At 50.3% G+C, this 18,075-nt stretch overlaps 1 protein-coding gene across 1 annotated transcript in view; it reads right to left on the bottom strand.

Moving 5' to 3' along the window:
- LOC308640535 (long-chain-fatty-acid--CoA ligase ACSBG2-like) overlaps positions 1–17,368 on the bottom strand; it is a gene marked incomplete at both ends in the record, with an annotated part of 73,051 nt that extends 55,683 nt beyond the window's left edge. Inside the window, 8 exons of the mRNA XM_081312405.1 lie at positions 701–934; positions 1,004–1,185; positions 4,806–4,982; positions 7,508–7,657; positions 10,360–10,443; positions 12,593–12,713; positions 15,541–15,629; positions 17,222–17,368. Coding sequence (XP_081168531.1) covers positions 701–934; positions 1,004–1,185; positions 4,806–4,982; positions 7,508–7,657; positions 10,360–10,443; positions 12,593–12,713; positions 15,541–15,629; positions 17,222–17,368 — 1,184 coding nt within the window. The remainder of the gene's footprint in view (positions 1–700; positions 935–1,003; positions 1,186–4,805; positions 4,983–7,507; positions 7,658–10,359; positions 10,444–12,592; positions 12,714–15,540; positions 15,630–17,221) is intronic.
- Positions 17,369–18,075: the final 707 nt, after the last annotated feature.

Here is an 18,075-nt window from a genome sequence, read left to right as displayed (position 1 = left end):
CAAGCAGGACAGGGAGGTGATAATGGTGACACGGTGGCAGAGCCCGGTGTCAGAGAGACCCTACCAGAAGATTCTGTGAAGGAACAAGGCTCAGCCTCAGCGCTGAGCTTGCCCTTGGTGATCTCCTGGTTTTGGTATCATCTGGGTCAACCTCTCGGCCTGGGGTGAGTCCAACTTGGGAAAACCCAGAAAGGGGCCTCGGAAGTGTTAGAGATGGAAGATGGTCAAGTGGAGGGGCTTCCAGGTCACAGGACGTGAACTTGGAGGCAGAACTCGCCAGCGACATGGGGGCGGCCCTTGCTTTACCTGACCAACCAGGGATCCACGCCTCAGGAAGCTGGGGCGCTGGAGGCCCGAGACTGGGGTCTTCCTGGAGAGGCCCGGAGGCCGCCTGGCCCCTGCCCGGGCCTGCCCCCGCCCCTGCCCGGGCCTGCCCCCGCCCCTGCCCGGGCCTGCCCCCGCCCCTGCCCGGGCCTGCCCCCGCCCCTGCCCGGGCCTGCCCCCGCCCCTGCCCGGGCCTGCCCCCGCCCCTGCCCGGGCCTGCCCCCTGTCCCCGCCCCCCCCGCCCCCCCCCCCGCCTGCCCCTGCCCCAGGCCCTGCCCCCTGTCCCTGCCCCCTGTCCCTGCCCCCGCCGCCGCCCGGGCCTGCCCCCTGTCCCTGCCCCCTGCCCCTGCCCCCGCCCCCGCCCGGGCCTGCCCACCTCAGGATGTGGTAGTCGCTGTGGGTGGAGATGGAGTGGGGCCCCGAGCTCTCGCTCAGGCCGTAGATCTCGCCTATGGGGATGTCGAGGCTCAGGAAGAACTCGGAGGTGCTCTCGGGGAGCGGCGCGGCCCCGCTGAGGAAGGCGTGGCAGTGCTCCAGGCCCAGGGAGCTGCGGACCCTGCGGTACACCAGCCCCTTGGCCATGTGGTAGCCCAGCGGGAGGTCGCGTTTCCTGCGGGCCAAGGACGTCCTGGAGCCGCGGAAGGCTGGGCTGCCCCGCCCGGGCCTGGCCTCCACCTACCCCAGCATGCGCTTCGTGTTGACCTTCAGGCCCCTGTCTTTCGCCCACGCAAACGCCTTCTTCCTCAAGCTGGAGGCCTTGGCCAGGTCTTCCTTGATGGTGTCATGCATCTTCTCCCAGATTCGAGGCACCCCCAGGAAGATGGTGGGCTTTATCTCCTTCAGGGTGTGCACCAGTGTGCCCTGCGCGGGACAGACGGGGCAGGTCGGGTCGGGGCAGGGGCAGGCCCCGCAGGACCTTGGGGGTACGTGAGCCGGGGTGTGGCACAGCCCGAGGACCTTCCCCTCGCGGATTGGACAGCGCGAGTCCCACGGGAGCTCATGCCCTCCAGGGCTCGGATGTGGCACCCACACCGGGAAGATGCTTGGAAGTGAGCCGAGGGGTGTAGCTGAATGAAAGACTTGAATACACAGAGAAAGGCAAACAAGATGTGATTTGTGGCATAATGGAAACAACTTGCATGTTAAGCAAGCGGGATCAGCTAAAGAAATTGCCCAAGCTTGTAATGGGACAGTATGCAATTGTGAAAAATAATAATTAAAAAAGCAAGATTCACCTCCCAACTGATCTTCTGATCCCCTCAATCCCTGTCCAAATCCATGCAGGAGGTCATGTACAAATCAACAGGCCGATCTTACGGTTTACATACAAATGCCAGGCTACCAACAGGCAAAGCGATTTGGGAGAAGAACAAAATCAGAGGCTCCTACCTAGTTTTAAAACTTACTATAAAATAGGCTAATCCACTGTGCAGGCTTTCCCAGAACTGAAGGGGTTCCAGAAATGCAAGACTTTCAGTTTAAAAAGTGGGGGATCCCCAGGAATTCCCAGGCACACTGGGACAGGTGGCTCACCCTGATACAAAGTGCCATGACCAAGGCAGTGTGGTTTTGGCCTAAGGATGGCCGTGCTGCTCAAGGGAGCAGAGCAGAAGTCCCACAAGAAACCTTCCATTTATAAACAACCAATTTTCAATAACTGTGCCGAGGACTGCAGGGCAGAGAGAGGGACTCCACACAGTGAGCCAGGGGGCTCCGCTTGGCAACACTAAAACTGAAATGGGCATCGCCCTAAAGTGGAAGTGATAAAACAAAATCCTTCTAGAGGAAAAGAGAAGAAAATCTCTGTGATGTTAGCGTGGGCCAAGATTTCCTAGAAACGAGAACAAAAGCATAAAAGGGGGAACCCATAAGTGGGTCTCATTCAAGTTAAACACTTGACACTCTTCAAAAGACTATGACGAAAACAGAGATACACACCACAGGACCAGGAAAGCACCTGTGAGTCTTCTATTTGATAAAGAATTTATGGTGGGGGGTGCTCAGTGGTAGAGCGCTGGCCCAGCACAAGTGAGGCTCTGGGTTTGATCCTCAGCACTGCATAAAAGTAAATAAAATAAAGGTATTGTGTAATTACAATGAAAATTTTTAAAAATCATAACCAGAATATGTAAAGAACCCTTAAAATCAACACTAAGGTTAAATATCCAACCAAAATTTAAAATGCAAAAGATTCAAACAGACATTTCTCCAAAGAAGATATACAAATAGCCAATAAACACAGGGAAAGATCTTACCATCACTGGCCATTAGGGAAGTGCAAGTTAAAGTCATAAGGCACCACTTTGTACCCATTAGAATGGCCATAAAGTAATTTTAAGTGGATATGTCGTGTCCGGGCACCCATGGAGAAACCAGAACCTTCATACTCCCCCGTGGATGTGAAGCGCTGCAGCTACTGTGAAACACAAAGGCAGATTCTTAAACCTCAAGACCCCTCAGCACAACTCTGTTTGACAATTAAAAATTCTGACACTATTAGGGACTGATAAGGATGTGGGAAGATGGAACTTCTTGGATCCTGTAGGTGACTGTGGATACTTTATGCATTCAGTTAAAAAAATAAAAAAGCATGCCTTATCGAGTAACTGCAGTGGCTTAAGCACTGAGCAGAGGGGACAGGAGAGTGACTGAGAGACTGAGGAAACAGTCAAGCAAAGAATGAAGTGACAGGGAGAGTCAGCCACTCACAGAACAGGAGAAGGCCCTTCCAGAAGGCAGAACAAAGGCCTCCCCCCAAATATGTCCTCCTCACCCTAACTCTCAGAACTGGTGATGACCATGTCTTTGGGGACAGAAGGGTCTTTGCAGATGTGGTTGAGTTGAAGGGTTGTTGAGTTGAGGGGTTGAACCCAAGCTCCCTCATCACTGAGCTACACCTCGAGATCTCTAGTCTTTTTTTTTTTAATTGAGTCAGGGTCTTGCTCAGTTTCTGAGGCTACCCTTGAGCTTGAGATCCTTGTGTCTCAGCCTCCCAAGTTCCTGGGATTACAGGTATGGGCCACCAAGCCCAGCAAAGTTGAGAATCTTGAGATGGGGACATTTCCTGAATCATCCGGGCAGCCCAGTGTCATCACCAGGTCCTTGCAAGGGGGAGTCAGGAGGCCAGAGTCAGGGACATCTGATAATGGAAGCAAACTGTGGAGGAGGGTTGAGAGTGGAAGATACTGCACTGCTGGTTCAGCAGGTGGAGGGAGGCCACCACTGAGGACCGCGGGAGGCCCCTAGAAGCTGGGAGGGGAAGGAAGGAAATGTATTCTCCCCAAGACCTCCCAGACATAACCAGCCCCGAGGACACCAAGAGAGAGGCATTTCGGACGTCTGACCTCCAGAGCTATAACATAATAAAAGTGTGCCTTGCTAAGCCACGAACTGTGCGGTCAGTGAGGTGGCAGTACCAGGGAGCTCACGGTGCAGCAGGGGCTTCGTTATGTTTGCAAAGTCCAGACACAAAAGAAATCAAAATTCCTCCCACAGAATTACTCTGGAAAAGCTACCATGGGCGATCTCCAGCCACATGAAGGAATATCCAAAAACAGGACACAGTGACCCCGGAAAACAGACCACAGGGTGGGGGAAGGGATAGCCCTGCATGGCGGCTTGTAGAAGGTGCTGTGGGTGTTCTAGCCTGGTCCCCATAGTGCACAGTGTCTTCTTTTTGGAGAGGCGGCCTTACTCAGAAAGGCCTGGCAAGTTGTGCTCCCCTGTGGTGCGTGAGCCTACAACCAGTGACTCTCTGAGACACAGACACCAGTCTTCCTGGCCCAAGTGGGGCAACTCTGTGCTGCATTCATGTCTTCCGGTTTCCCATGGACTGAAGGAGGTTTTAGTCCAGCCAGACCGACACCCTTTCTTGGCTTCTTTCCCTGACCTGCTCTGCTCCTCTCCTTTCACTCGGGAGCTTCCTCTCAATAAATCACAAACATACCCATCTCAGATTTTGCTTCTATGTGGTCCAACCTAGGACAACAGCGGTCCAGATTAGAGCTAAGAATTGAAGGGAAAAAAGGCAACTTTTTTTGACCATTTGAAAAATGCCAATGAACACGGGCTGGATCAAATGGAGCGACTGGACTGGCGTGCAAAAATGTCACCAAATTGGAAACGAAAAGCAAGTGTTAACTCTAAGAAAACCAAAAAGTTGTACCCGACAGGGAAACATAACCATATAGTGAAGTGCTGGGCTAAACTGTTAAGAATGATTGACCCCGAGAGGATGGGAAGGGAGATGTGTGGAAACGGGGAGAAAAGGAAGTCAATTTTTACTTACCACAGTGGAAAGGTAATTGATGATATTTAAAATTCAATAAATCAAGAAAAGATGGTATCACATATTCAAGGAATCTTGGAGCAGAAGACGAGGACTGAGGAAAAAGCCTCATAGACCCAGAGCTTAGCAGGACACCTGTTCCCTGGAGGGACAGCCCTCCAGCCCTGGGGCCCAGGTCCTCACTCAGCCTTACCTTGAGCGCGTCTGATTCAGCAAAGTAAATGACAGCGCCGATCTTTATGGGTACCCACATGTCCATCATCTGCGCTGCAATATGGCTGAGGGGCAGGTAGCTGACCACCACCTCCTGATGCTCGGGGGTGGCCGTCAGCTCCAGGTCCCTCACCACTGCTCCAGCCATCCACGTGATCTAGAACACAGGAGACGCCACAGGCCCTCACCTCCCCAGGCCTCACCTCCCCAGGGCCTCACCTCCCCAGGGTCTCACCTCCCCAGGGCCTCACCTCCCCAGGCCCTCACCTCCCCAGGGTCTCACCTCCCCAGGGCCTCACCTCCCCAGGCCCTCACCTCCCCAGGGCCGTGCTGTGTTCCGCCTGCCCAGCCTGCTCTGCAGCTCCAAGCTGCCAACTGGCCCTGCTCCCAGCACTTGGGGTCCGTGGCTCCCTGTTCCCCAGCCCGTCTCACAGATGGGGAGCAGCAGCACAGGGCAGTGCCACTAGCCATGTGTGAGTGTGCCTTTCTCCCTACGTCCTCACCAACATTTGTTGTTCCTTCTCAGTGTAGTTTTAATTTGCATTTCCCTAATTGCTAGAGATGTTGAAATCTTTTTTATACATTTGTTGTCCATTTGTTTTTCTTCTTCTGTGGAGTGTTTATTCCGTTCTTTTGCCCATCTATTAATTGGGTTATTTATTTGTGTGTGTAATTATTTTTTTTTCAGTTTTTTGTGTATCCTGGAGATTAATGCTCTGAGGTGCAAGTGGCTAAGATTTTTTCCCATTCTGTAGGCTTTCCATGTTTTTGACTGTTTCCTTTGCTGTGAAGAAGCTTTTTAGCTTGATACAATTCCATTTACTGATTCTTGGTTCTTTCTTGTGCTTTAGTAGTCTTGTTGGGGAATTTGGTTCCTAAGCCGACAAGATGGAGATTTGGTCCTACTTTTTCTTCTCGTAGGCACAGGGTCTCTGGTCTAATGCCAAAGTCCTTAAATCTCATGCTTATTATAAAACAATAGAACCAAACAGGCTACCCACCATCCCATCACACAAATACGCCAACAGTGAGCAGACTGGTGCTTTCCCATTTCCAGGGCACACCTTCAAGTAAAGTTTTAGTGTCTACAATTTCGCTATCTGTATTTCTCAATGTTGTCATAAATCTACAGGGAACAGTTACTGTGCTAATCTAGCCACGTGGACCTCACAGCTGTCCCTCCAACTCACCAGGCCTGCTTCAGCCTCGGGGCCTTTGCACTGGCCATTCCCTCTTCCTGGAATGCTCTTCCTCTGGCTTCCCGCCCCCCACCTACTCCCACAGTGGGCTGCTGCTTGAATATTTGGTGTGGCTCAAATGTCACCTCCTTAGAGGGGCCACCTTACACGGCTGAGGTTGAAGGTGTTATGGTCTGAGTCTTAGCACAGCCTGTGTTTGCCTGTTCACCTCCCATCTGTCTTCCAGGGATCTGGCATTGGGTCTGGCTTGTTCACTGTGGTATCCCCAGCCCTGGAACGTCCCCACCACGGTGTGTGCTTGACAGCTGTTGCTGGGTGAGTAGACGGGAGAGAGGATGGCTAAGTCCAACGCGTGGAGCATTTGGCCCCAGATATGTCCTCGGGATTAGTCCATCTCCTGCTCTGGGTGGCCAGTCAGAGGAGTGTTGACAGGTGCTACCACTCACAGCCACAGTCCTGCCAGTCTGAGGTTGGTCTGAACTGTCTGCCAGGGGCTGTGTTGGAAGTTTGGTCCTCAGTCCAGAGATGGCGGGACCTTTAAGAGCTGGGGCCTACTGGGTGCCCCTGGGTCACTCAGGGTGCTACCTTTGGAAGGGATGGTGGGACTTCAGCTCTCTGCCTTCCTCTTTGGCCATAGGATCTCCTCCCACATGCACTCCTGCCAGGGGACCCTCCCCAGAGCCAGTGCCATACTACTTGGACTCTCAGTCTCTAAAACTAATAGCTCTTTTCTTTATAATGTTAGCCTGCCTCAGGTGTTTTGTTACAGCAACAGAAAACAAACTAATGTAGAAACCACTACTGCCACTCCTGGGTAAATTTTTATATAGATGGAATCATGTGACATGTGTCCCCCTTATTCTTTTATAACAAGGATCAAATCACCAGCAGCTCTGGGCTCTGCCTCTAGACCCACAGTCAGCCCTCCTGATCCAGATGTGAGTTGCACATCCTGGGAGTCAGGAAACCACAGATGGAAATATTCAAAAAAAGGAATCACGCCTGCCCTGAACATGAACAGACTCTTTTTCCTTGTCCTTATTCCCTACACCGCACAGCACAAGGACTCTGTGCATGGCTGAGGGTTTCTGAGGCATCCACCACGATTCAAGGTCTGCGGAAGACGCAGGCAGGGCCACGCACACACCACGTTTCCACCGCTCACCCGCACACGTGGCGCTCGGAGCGGGTCCCAGGGGGTCCCGGACCACCCGCTGTGGCCATCGAGGGGCCACTGGGGAAGTTTCTCCAGCCAACCCCGCTTGCCGGGAGCGGACACGCCCTGCTCTCCCGACTCCTATTTAGAAAATAGAATCCACCGGTTTTAGCTCTCTACAAACGAGAGCCCCGGGTGGAAATGCCCCCATCCCGCAGACTAGGAAACCGAGGCTTGGAGAGTCAGGCCTTGGACAGGTCTGCCCTGAAGCCCCACCACAGCCCCGCGCCCCCGCCCGCCGCCCACAGCCAAGGGCTTGGCGCTTACGTTGTCGTGACTGAGAATGACGCCCTTGGGGAGGCCTACGGTCCCCGAGGTGTAGATGATGACCGCACACTGATTAGCTTTCTGGGTCTTGATGATCTGGTCCAACTGGGTGTCAGGAATGCTGTTGCCAAGTTCCATGAAGTCATGCCACTGCACGGACAAGAGAGCCGAGGATGGGGGCCGCTCCGGGGGACCCACCCACTGGCTGGCCCCCGCCAAGGTACAGCTCTGCCTGCGCAGGGCTCCAGGCCCCTCGAAAGCTCTGCGCTTCCCAGTGCCGTCGCCTCTTTGGGCCTCAGTTTCCTCATTTGTGAAATGGGAATGATTTCAGGACCCACTCCTGCGGAGGTTCCCAGCGGTAACAGAATCCACTCATGGAGGAGGAGGAGGAGGACCAGGAGGAGGAGAAGGAGGGGGAGGAGGGTGTGTTTTCCAAAAGTGACAGTGATGCCATTTATGGTGTCACATCTCTTTGGGGGCCTTGCCCCTCCCTCGGTGAGATATGGTGGCCCTGCCCTGTGGTTCCTGGCAGAGCTTTGGGTGGGCTCTGCGACTTCCAAGACAGGTCATAAAAGGCAAGGCAGTGTCCACCTGGCCAACTGCCTCCCAAGACATCCTCTGTGGGAAACCGACCAGCAAATGAGTCTGGGATCTCCTGGTCACAGCTCCGGAGCCATATGGTGAAAGCACAAAGAGACAGGGAAAGAGGCTGGAGGAGTCGCAGCTGACAACAGGGTGAGCACTAGGGCTGGGTAGGGCATGGAATTTAAGACACACACACCCCTTGGTAATCAAGATGAATAATGTTACAATGCAATTCAAAAGTCACTATGAATGCAACAAATCTGATGACTATATCAACATTTTAGATAAAGACTGGACCATTGGGTCCAAGCCATAGCAGAACCTGCAGCCAGAAGAAAACTGTGTGCACCTGATATATGTTCTTTTACATATTTTAAAGTGGTCAGTGGTTTTTTTTTTTTTTTTTGGGGGGGGGACTGGGGATTGAACTCAGGGGCACTTGACCACTGAGCCATATCCCCAGCCCTATGTTGTATTTTATTTAGAGACAGGGTCTCACTGAGTTGCTTAGCATTTCACTTTTGCTGAGGCTGGCTCGGAACTTGAAATCCTCCTGCCTCAGCCTCCCTAACCACTGGGATTACAGGTATGTGCCACTGCGCTGAGCTTCAGTGGTTTTATTTTTATCTTCTGTGGTACTGGAGATGGAACCCAGGGCTCCTGCGTGTTAGACAAGTGTGCTACCACAGAGCTATATCCCCAGACCCAGTAAATGGTTTTAATAAAAAATATTATTGGGCTGGGGTTGTGGCTCAGCAGTAGAGAGCTTGCCCCGCATGTGTGAGACCCTGGGTTCGATCTTCAGCACCACATAAAAATAAATAAATAAAATAAAGGTATAAAAATTATAGATGAATTTATATCTGTTGTTAAAACCACACACACACATATATATGTATGTGTGTGTGTGTGTATATATATATATATATATATATATATATATATACATATATATATATATATATATATATATATATACACACACACACACACACAATAAATTATGGCTTGGGTATCAGTAAAATATTTAGCTTTCAAATAATGTGAGTTGCAGGGCTGGGGCTATAGCTCAGTGGTAGAGCACTTGCCTAGCATGCGTGAGGCACTGGGTTCAATCCTCAGCACCACATAAAAATAAACAAAATAAAGGCATTCTGTCCACTTACAACTACAAAAAAATATAAAAATAATAATAATGTGAGTTGTATATTTGAAAATCACTTAGACTTAAAGTATTCTCACACACACACAAAAACAAGTATTTAAAGTAATCCAGGGGCTGGGGTTATGGCTGGGAGTTAGAGCGCTCACCTAGCATGCGTGAGGCACTGGGTTCGAGCCTCAGAACCACATAAAAAATAAAATAAAGATATTGTGTCCACCTATAACCAAAAAATAAATATTTTAAAAAATAAAGTAATCTATATGGTAAATAGTTTGATTTAGATATTCCATAGTATATACATATACGAGAATATCATATTGTAAAACATAAATATGCATAATTTTTACTCATAAAAATAAATTTTAAAAATGTGTTTTAATACACCTTTCAATTTTTTGATATTTTTTCAACCACCTTCATGTTCTGAAAAAAAAAACTGAAATGATTGTTGCTGTTTTAATCCACCAACTTTGGGGATGTGTCCTTATCCAACAATAAGTAACCAGAACAGACACCTTCCCACTGCAAAAGAAAAAGAGTCCCAAAGTCCTCCAGCTTCCCGTTACAGGGTCCCATCCACTCCCATAATAAAGCCTCACCCATCCCTCTGCAAGGCCAGCCTCTCCTTTGCTCTCTGCCCACTTCCTTTAAGAGTTCCCACCCACTTCCCTTACCAGGTCTAGGGCTCAGGGCATGGCCACGCCCATGCCCCAGCATGGACCCACCCACTCCCAGCATGTCCCACCCACTCCCCAGCATGTCCCTCCCACTCCCCAGCATGGACCCACCCACTCCCAGCATGTCCCTCCCACTCCCCAGCATGGACCCACCCACTCCCAGCATGTCCCTCCCACTCCCCAGCATGGACCCACCCACTCCCAGCATGTCCCTCCCACTCCCCAGCATGGACCCACCCACTCCCCAGCATGTCCCTCCCACTCCCCCGCATGGCCCCACCCACTCCGCAGCACAGCACCTCTCACTCCCCCCCCCATGACCCTGTCCACTTCCCTTACCCCAGCTCTAATTGCCCATGGACCGGCTAACCCACCTCCCTGGCAAGGCCCCAGTCCCCTCCCCAGCGCCCGCCTCCCCCACTTACAGAGTACAGGTTGTTGCTTCTCTCCTTCAGTGGAGGCTTGTACTGGATGATCGCTTTTAGGGTCGCCAGCTTGCTTCGTGGAATCTGAAACAAAGTTCCCTGTGGGGCTTGTGGCAACCCAGCCCTGGGGAAGCTGACGCTGGCAGAGTCTCAGCTCTGTCCTGAAGCAGCTCCAGCCTTTTGTCTTTCCCCGCCCTCTCTGCAAAGCACTGCTCTGTCTTGGCTGGTTTGGATTCTTTGGGGTCGCATCAGTAGTAGCCTGCAACGGGCAAGAGTGGATGAAGACCACTGCCTGCGGCCGGGTGCTTCTCAGGCCGTTCTGCTGCTCTGCGTGGCGGACGCTGGCGGGCGAGCTAAGCATGTCCTGGTTCTCCCCTTTCCAGCGACCTGCACTAGGCAGCAGGATTCCGCTAACCTAGGCAACAAAATTCTTCATGAAGGTGGCTGGCGCTGGATACGCTGGGAGCCGGCTACCGGGCCTAGGACTGTACGGTTCAGGCGACTGGTGCGATTCCTACAGGCTGTTTGTGCAAAGGAGGGCACTTTTATGGCGTTATCTGGCCAGCCCAGAGAAAGAGCCACCTCCGGACTGCCCTGTGCTCAGACAAGAAGCTGGTGGGACAGCCGGGCAAGAGTTTTCCAGGGGGAAGAACCAGATGCTCAGCAGCCTGGAAGAGGCCCAGCCTAGGGAGTTTGAGGACCCCAGAGAGCATGGCCAGAGGGGACACCAGGACAGTGACAGGGAAGGAGGCAAGAAAGGGTGGTGAGGGCCAGCGGGGTGGAGCCTGGGAGGCCAAGGCAAGGAGTTTAAGCTGTTCTCATAGGAGACAGGAAACCTCTGGGGGTCGAGGGTCATGATCACAGGAGGGCCATGGTCATTGCCCCAAATCAACGCTCTCCAGCGGAGCTTGATATCCAGTTTGAATCTTTTATACAGAGCAACTAGAACAACAAATCCGTCTCCCCCGAACTGCGCCTTCCACAAAACTAGGAAGAGAAATAACTTGTTATGCATGGGAGGCCGGACATGCCAGAATCAGGGCTGTAAGGGAGGGCATCCAGGGAGCTGTAGAGCGAACCGTCAGGGCATGTGGCATATCTCAGTGACAGAAAACTCATATGAAGCCAATATGCATGGCAGGAGGAAGGACCCCACCCACCCACCTTCACCCCTGGCCCCATGCCATAGTGTGAACAAACAGCCGTGACATGGGTATTGGAGACCACAGCAGCAGCACTTAAGAAAGCAATTCCCAGAAGCTTAAGGCTGGAGCTGTCTGTCATTCCTGAACCCTGGTATGGAAGCTCAGCGGCTCTAGCTGGGAGTTTGTTGAGTCTGGACAGTGTGCCTGAATTTCAGACATGGGAAAACACATGATCGACGTGATCAGAAGATACCATCAATGGCAAGACACGTCTGTTCTCTAGAGATATTACAAGTCAAGAAATGTGTGACTCAGAGGCTTTGGAGCTGAATGAGGAATTTGGTTGCCTACAAGTCTCTTCCCAGGACTCTCCTACCTTCAGGATCCTCCTGCCAAAAGCTGATGCAGGAAACTGCAGCTCATTCAAACAAAATTTTACAACATTTATACAAAGACACTACCAAAAGAAAAGAAGAAGAGAGGCTAAATTTCCTTGCACACAGAGAAAACTCACCTGAAAATTTCACCACAAAGTGAAATAAAATTGCAATCCAGCTCTCCAGCATAAAATTTAAAAGGTAATGAAGCAAAGAGCACAAAGCAGACATTCAGGTGCTCAGGGAAGGAAGGGCCTGTCACCAGGGGAAAAGAATGAAACAGGAAGGGGCAGAACTCAGGAAAGAAATAGAAAAGCAAAGTCATTTCAGAAATGAAAACAGTGACAAGAAATGAAGAAAATGTCAGGGAGCATGGCCTTGAAATCATCACACTCCTAAAGGAAAGATAGATCGTGTCTGTAAAATAAAATGGCATCTATAAAATCATGCATAAATGCATTTTTTTTGCGTGGAGGTTGAGCCATAAACTCAGTTACCGTTAATTGGAAATTAACCCCCCCACAATCTGCTGCCTCCACAAAAGCAGCTTCCCCCGGACCTTGGTGTGGTCATGGGGGACTCTTCCCGAGCCCATTTCAGGGGGAACCCCCATCTCAATCATTAGCATCGACCAGGGAGTCAGATGAGGCCTGGCCAGAGCCCTGAGGTCTCCGGGGTGGCTACGGCAGGCAGTGCTAGGTGAGGCTTTACCAAAAGTATTTTCTGTAACTGTTGATTGTTTTCAACCAGCAGGACGTTCACCTTGGCATGCGAGATGACATATTGACAAGCATCGGCAGAATTGGTGGCATAAATACCAACACAGAGGCCCCTGGGGAAAGAAAACACGTTTGCATGTGTACTCACTCCCCTGGCAGTGAGTGGGCAGGGAGGTCAGGCAGAGGAGAGTCTGCAGGCGAGTTTGGAGGTCACAGTCTCAGCACCAGCTTAACCACATTGAAACAACAGAAGTGACATCCATGACGAGCGGGAACTCCTACATTGTCACCATGACAGTGGATCACAGAACCCTGACCACACCCCACTGTACCCCAAGAGAGAAGAGGCCAGCACAGGGGCTGCTTGCTCAAGGTTATATGGCAAGGAGGGGTCAGGCGTGGGATTTGAACCCCCAGCCCAGGCCTCGGCTCCTTCTCCACTCACTGTCTTTGGTTCTCACGTGTAACCTTGCTGGTGACACACAATTGTGGTTTTGTGTGCATTTCAATGGCAGATGACACGAAGCATCTTTACCAGTATTGATGGGCTACTTCTCTGTGCGACTTCTGCTCAAGTCTTTCACCCATTTAAAAGTTTTGTCTTTTTTTGTTATGGAGTTATGGAATTTCTTTGCACATTCTAGATACAAATTCTCTGATAGGTTCAAGTTTTATGAATATTTTCTTCAAGCATGGGGCTTGCCTGTTCATGTTTTTTTTTTTTTTTTGGTGTCTTCTGATGAGCAATCATTTTTATTTTTATTTTTTTTATCATTTATTTATTTACTCATTTTTGTTCTATTGCATTTTTATTTTAAAAATTTATGGGTTTTACATGACTATAATAATAATGGATATCATATTCTTATCATAACCGAAACTTACAGGGCTTACTATATGCTTAAAGTATCTTTTATTTCCTCTTTACAACAACTTTCAGGTATTATTATTAGCTTCACTTTTTGCATAGAGGAAACTTTGTGTTAACAGATGTAAATAACTGGTATATGTCCTCAAGGTTATGTAATAGTAACACTAGGCTTACATATAGGTACATGGTGTATTCTTCACTACTTTAGAATCATTTTAATGGGTTTTTTTTGCCAAGTTTTTTTTAAAAAGCCAATTTGTCTACTTGTAGAAGTTATTTCCTGTCATTCTTTTTAGAAAATCACATTTTTTTAACATCGTCACTTATGTTTGTTGTTTTATATTATTTCCCTAGGATTGATGATTAGAAATGGTATTACTGAGTCAAAAAATGTAAATTTTTAATGTTAACAAAGCCCATTTGTCAGCCTTTTATTTTATTTTATTTTTATTTTGCTTTCTGTGTCCCAAGAAGACTTTGGATACTCCAGGTTGTGAAGATATTCTCCTGTGCTGCCTTTTTCCAGAAGCTTTAGACTTTAGCTTTTGTGATTGGGTCTACAGCTCACCTCAATATAAGTTTGTGTATGGTGTGAGGTAGGGATCAAGGCTGACACATTTCCATGTGCACATCCAGCACCATTGGATTACTTTGGTGCTTTTTTATGAGAGTCAGTGACCAAGTATATGTAGGTCTATTTCTGGGCTCTCTGCTCTGTTGATCTAGTTGTGCTGCTAGATTGTGCAGGAAATCATGCAGGTTATAATCATGTGAAATAGTTACCCTAATCACTGTTTGCAGGCATGCGCTATTCTAGGCTCTGTCGAAGGGCTTAATCCTGTGAGGCTTGGAGGTATATTGAAATCATCCTCATTTTCCAGATGACACAAGATCTTGGGAAGACCAATCGCTCTAGACTCAGCTGCAGTCTGCGACCAGAGCCCACCCACGCACCACACTGTCTCACCACGCTGCCCTGAAGCACAAATTGACTCTTTGTTAAAGTTCATTCCAACACACTAATAAGTCAGGACTGATATATGCTCGTATGAAATTCAGAAGTAGAATGTACTAGAGTGTGTAGGTCTTCATGCCCACACGTGTACATGCTATGTCTGTTTTGGCCATCGGCCTCAGTTTCCTGTGTGGGCTGCTCCATCTCTGCCCACGCTGGGCTCCACATTCACTCTTGATGGGCAGCATCATAGGGCCTCAAATGATCATGGGATGCAGAGTCTCTTGGGATCCATGGCATCCCTCACCTGGGGAGTCTAAATGGGTGATTCTGTCCCACGGGGGTACACTGGGAAATCCTAGGGACATTTATGGTTGTCACAACTTGAGGGTACTGCTGACATTTCCAGGGTGGAGACCAGGGATGGCTGGGATGTTCCACCACAGAGAACGGTTCAGCCTCAGAGGTTGTCAGTGCCAGGAGGGAGAAACCCCGGTGTAGACAAAGATGGCTGATCTTTTTCCTTTAGGGATTATTTGTAGATTTACCCCTTACACACAGAGACTTCACATGGGCTTTCACTTGACCATACAGATGGTCACCATTTATGAAATACCTACTGCATCACCTGGTGAATTATGCCCCAAAGGTGGATTAAACAGTCCCCATCCATGTGGAACTTAACTCCAGGGCGTCCTGGCCCCCCATAACCCCACCATTGGCAGGACAATATAAATTCCATGTGATTCACATTTTATCATAATACAAATTAAATGAAAATGAATAAACGAGGCCTTATGCAGCCGGAGGGAAACAACGAGGGGTTTTCTGGGTGCAGCTGACCAAGAGCCTGGGTCTGGGGCTGGCCCTTCTGCCCCTGGCTCTGTGAGCCTTGGCTCTCTCCTCGGTGCCTATGGGGTGGCAGGGCCCACTTCACATTGCTCTGTGAGAGCACCGTGCTTGGCCCGTGGTCAGAAGTCTCCAGATGTTATCCGTGATCACTACTTTGAACAGAGTTCTCTCCCTCCTGCCCGCTAACCTGGGGCCGGCCATCGCTGCCAGGCCCAGGGCGGTGGCTCCCCGACACTCCCAGTGGACCAGGACGGCGCCTTACCCTGCCAAGACGGCGCCAAGAGCTGCGATGAACCACTCGACGGAGTTGAATCCCAGGATGCCGACCCCATGGAACCGCTGCAGGCCCAGCTGGAAGGGAAGGGAAGGCAGCGGGAGTCAGGGAGCTCGTGGGCCATGATCACCAGGATGTGAGAAGTGGGCTGAAGGTAGTCAGTGTCACGACGGAAACGTGACTCTGGGAGGTGGGTTTGCCTCCCCCTGTGTGACACTCCATTTGTCTATCTTTTTGTTTTTTTGTGACAGAACATGAGTCATCTTCACCGTGCAGTGTGCCGTCCAGGGCGCTGCCATCCCCCGTCCAGCCCCAGAGCTTCCTCCTCTCCCCATCTGGCAGCTCTGTCCCTTCTGACACTGGCGCCCGCCCAGTCCCAGCCCCAGCTCCCACCGTGCTGCTTCTGAAGATGCAGGTGTGTGGTGAGGGGGTCCCGGGAGTGGGACCGGGCGGCATTTGTCCTTCTGTGACTGATGGCTTGCTGCTCAGGGTGCCTTGGGTCACTCATGCCGCGGCACTCCCATGTACTGTCTGGATGATATCCCCCATTTTGGACCCCCTGCTGCTTGGCTGCTGTGAATGGCGGTGGCGAGCGCTCGGCCGCACAAATACCTCCCTGTGCCCTTGCTATCAACTTGGATATCCCCCGGGAACAGAGCTGCTGGACACATGGGGATCCCAGGTCTAATGCCTAAGGACCGCCGTACTCTTTTTCAGACGGGCCCAACCGTTTTGCTTTCCAACAACTGTGCAAGGTTCCCAGTGTCTTGGCGTCCTCACCAACACGTGTTATTTTATGGTTTCTTTAAAACCCTACACTGGGCGTGGTGGTGCACACCTGTGATCCCAGAGACACAAGGCTGAGGCAGGAGGATGGCAAGTTCAAGACCAGCCTGGGCAACTTAGTGAGACCCTGTCTCAGCAACAGAGCCCCTCCCCCGAGTTCAATCCCCAGTACAAAGACCCCAAAACCAAAACCACACACACACAACACACACATATGCATATATGTACATGTATGTGTGTGGGCATTTGAATAGATGTGAAATTATTTTTATGTCTAATAACAAAAGTACTCAAGAGAGTAACATCCTATAGTGATGAATTGCACACTTTAAAGTGCAGGCCTATTGCAGATGTGGCTGATAACGACCCAGGAAAGTTGATGAAGTTGGCTGTCTTTGAGGGAGATGCCCTTTTGTTCTGGGTACCACATAAGTAATTTGGACAGCTTGTCAGCAGCCTTAGGAGGCGCCCTGAGCCAAAGCCACCCAGCAAAGCTGGCCCTAGATTCATGGAAGGAAACAAACATCTGTCATTTTAAGTCACTGTAGGATAAATTGTTATGTAGCAGTGACTGACTCATACACTGAGATGCCATAATAAGGGACAAAAGCCAGATTCAGAACCTTGTGTGTAGATGACACCACGTGTGTAAAACTGTGCAAACATGAAACTTGTATGATATAGACATATGATTTGTTCCCCAAAAGGACATGCAAAAAAACTGGCAATGGTGGCTTCCTTCACAGGGAACCCGGGTGGCTGAGGGTCAAGGGCTCTCGGGGAGCCATTTCATCAATTGACTATTGCATGTTTTAGAACTTCGGTGTTTAGTACCAGATCCCCCTACGTGGACCCCGCCAACGTGTGGTCCAAACCCTCTCACCTTGATCAAGGCTCTGGCGGCCTTCCGGCAAGCTTGGTAGTACTGGTAGAAATTCAGAGTTTCCCATTTCTCGTCATCCTTCCATGAGAGAGCCGGGTAAGAGCCGAATCGTTGGACTGACTCTTGAAAAAGCTCAGGGATGGTCATCGGGGTCTCGTGGCCTGGCCCGTGCTTCGAGAGCCTGAGGAGGACTTCTCCATCTCGATAGGTGGTCCGCAACCTGGTAGGACCTGTGAACAGCCAAGGGGTTGGGGGCGGGGACTTCATTAACGGAGCACCTCGGGAGGGGGTGACTGGGTTTTGGAGAAAGGTGCTGAGCACTTAATTAATCCCCCTCCTTGGGTAAAAACGAGTGGATGAGTTTTTATTTATTTATTTATTTTGGGCTACCAGGGATTGAACCCGGGGCACTCAACCACTGAACCACAACCCCAGCCCATTTTAATATTTTATTTAGAGACAGGGTCTGGCTGAGTTGCTTAGGGCCTCCTCGATAAGTTGCTGAGGCTGGCTTTGAATTCATGATCCTCCTGCCTCAGCCTCCTGAGCCGCTGGGATAACGGGCGTGGATCACTGTGCAAGGCTAAATTATTAATTTTTGATGGCCCCTTTCAATAATTTATTATAAAAAAATTCAAGCATGTAAGAAAGTGGAAAAAACTATGGCAAACGCCCGCTTGCCCACCACCTACGTGCCACCGCAGCTGGCATTTTGCTGGGCTGGCCAATCACACACCCCCAGGATGCGCCCATCCTCCATATCCAGCTGCATTTCAAATTGAGCTGAAGCTACCCACCCACCTCAGCCTTAAATGACTGTGCCTCTGAACCATTAACTGGAGTCCACGTCACAG

The sequence above is a fragment of the Spermophilus citellus genome (genome assembly GCF_964194105.1).
Source record: "Spermophilus citellus genome assembly, contig: SCAFFOLD_272, whole genome shotgun sequence".
In the NCBI taxonomy this organism is placed as follows: domain Eukaryota; kingdom Metazoa; phylum Chordata; class Mammalia; order Rodentia; family Sciuridae; genus Spermophilus; species Spermophilus citellus.
The sequence above is the reverse complement of the archived record's forward strand: the minus strand, read 5'-3'. Positions and strand labels throughout refer to the sequence as shown.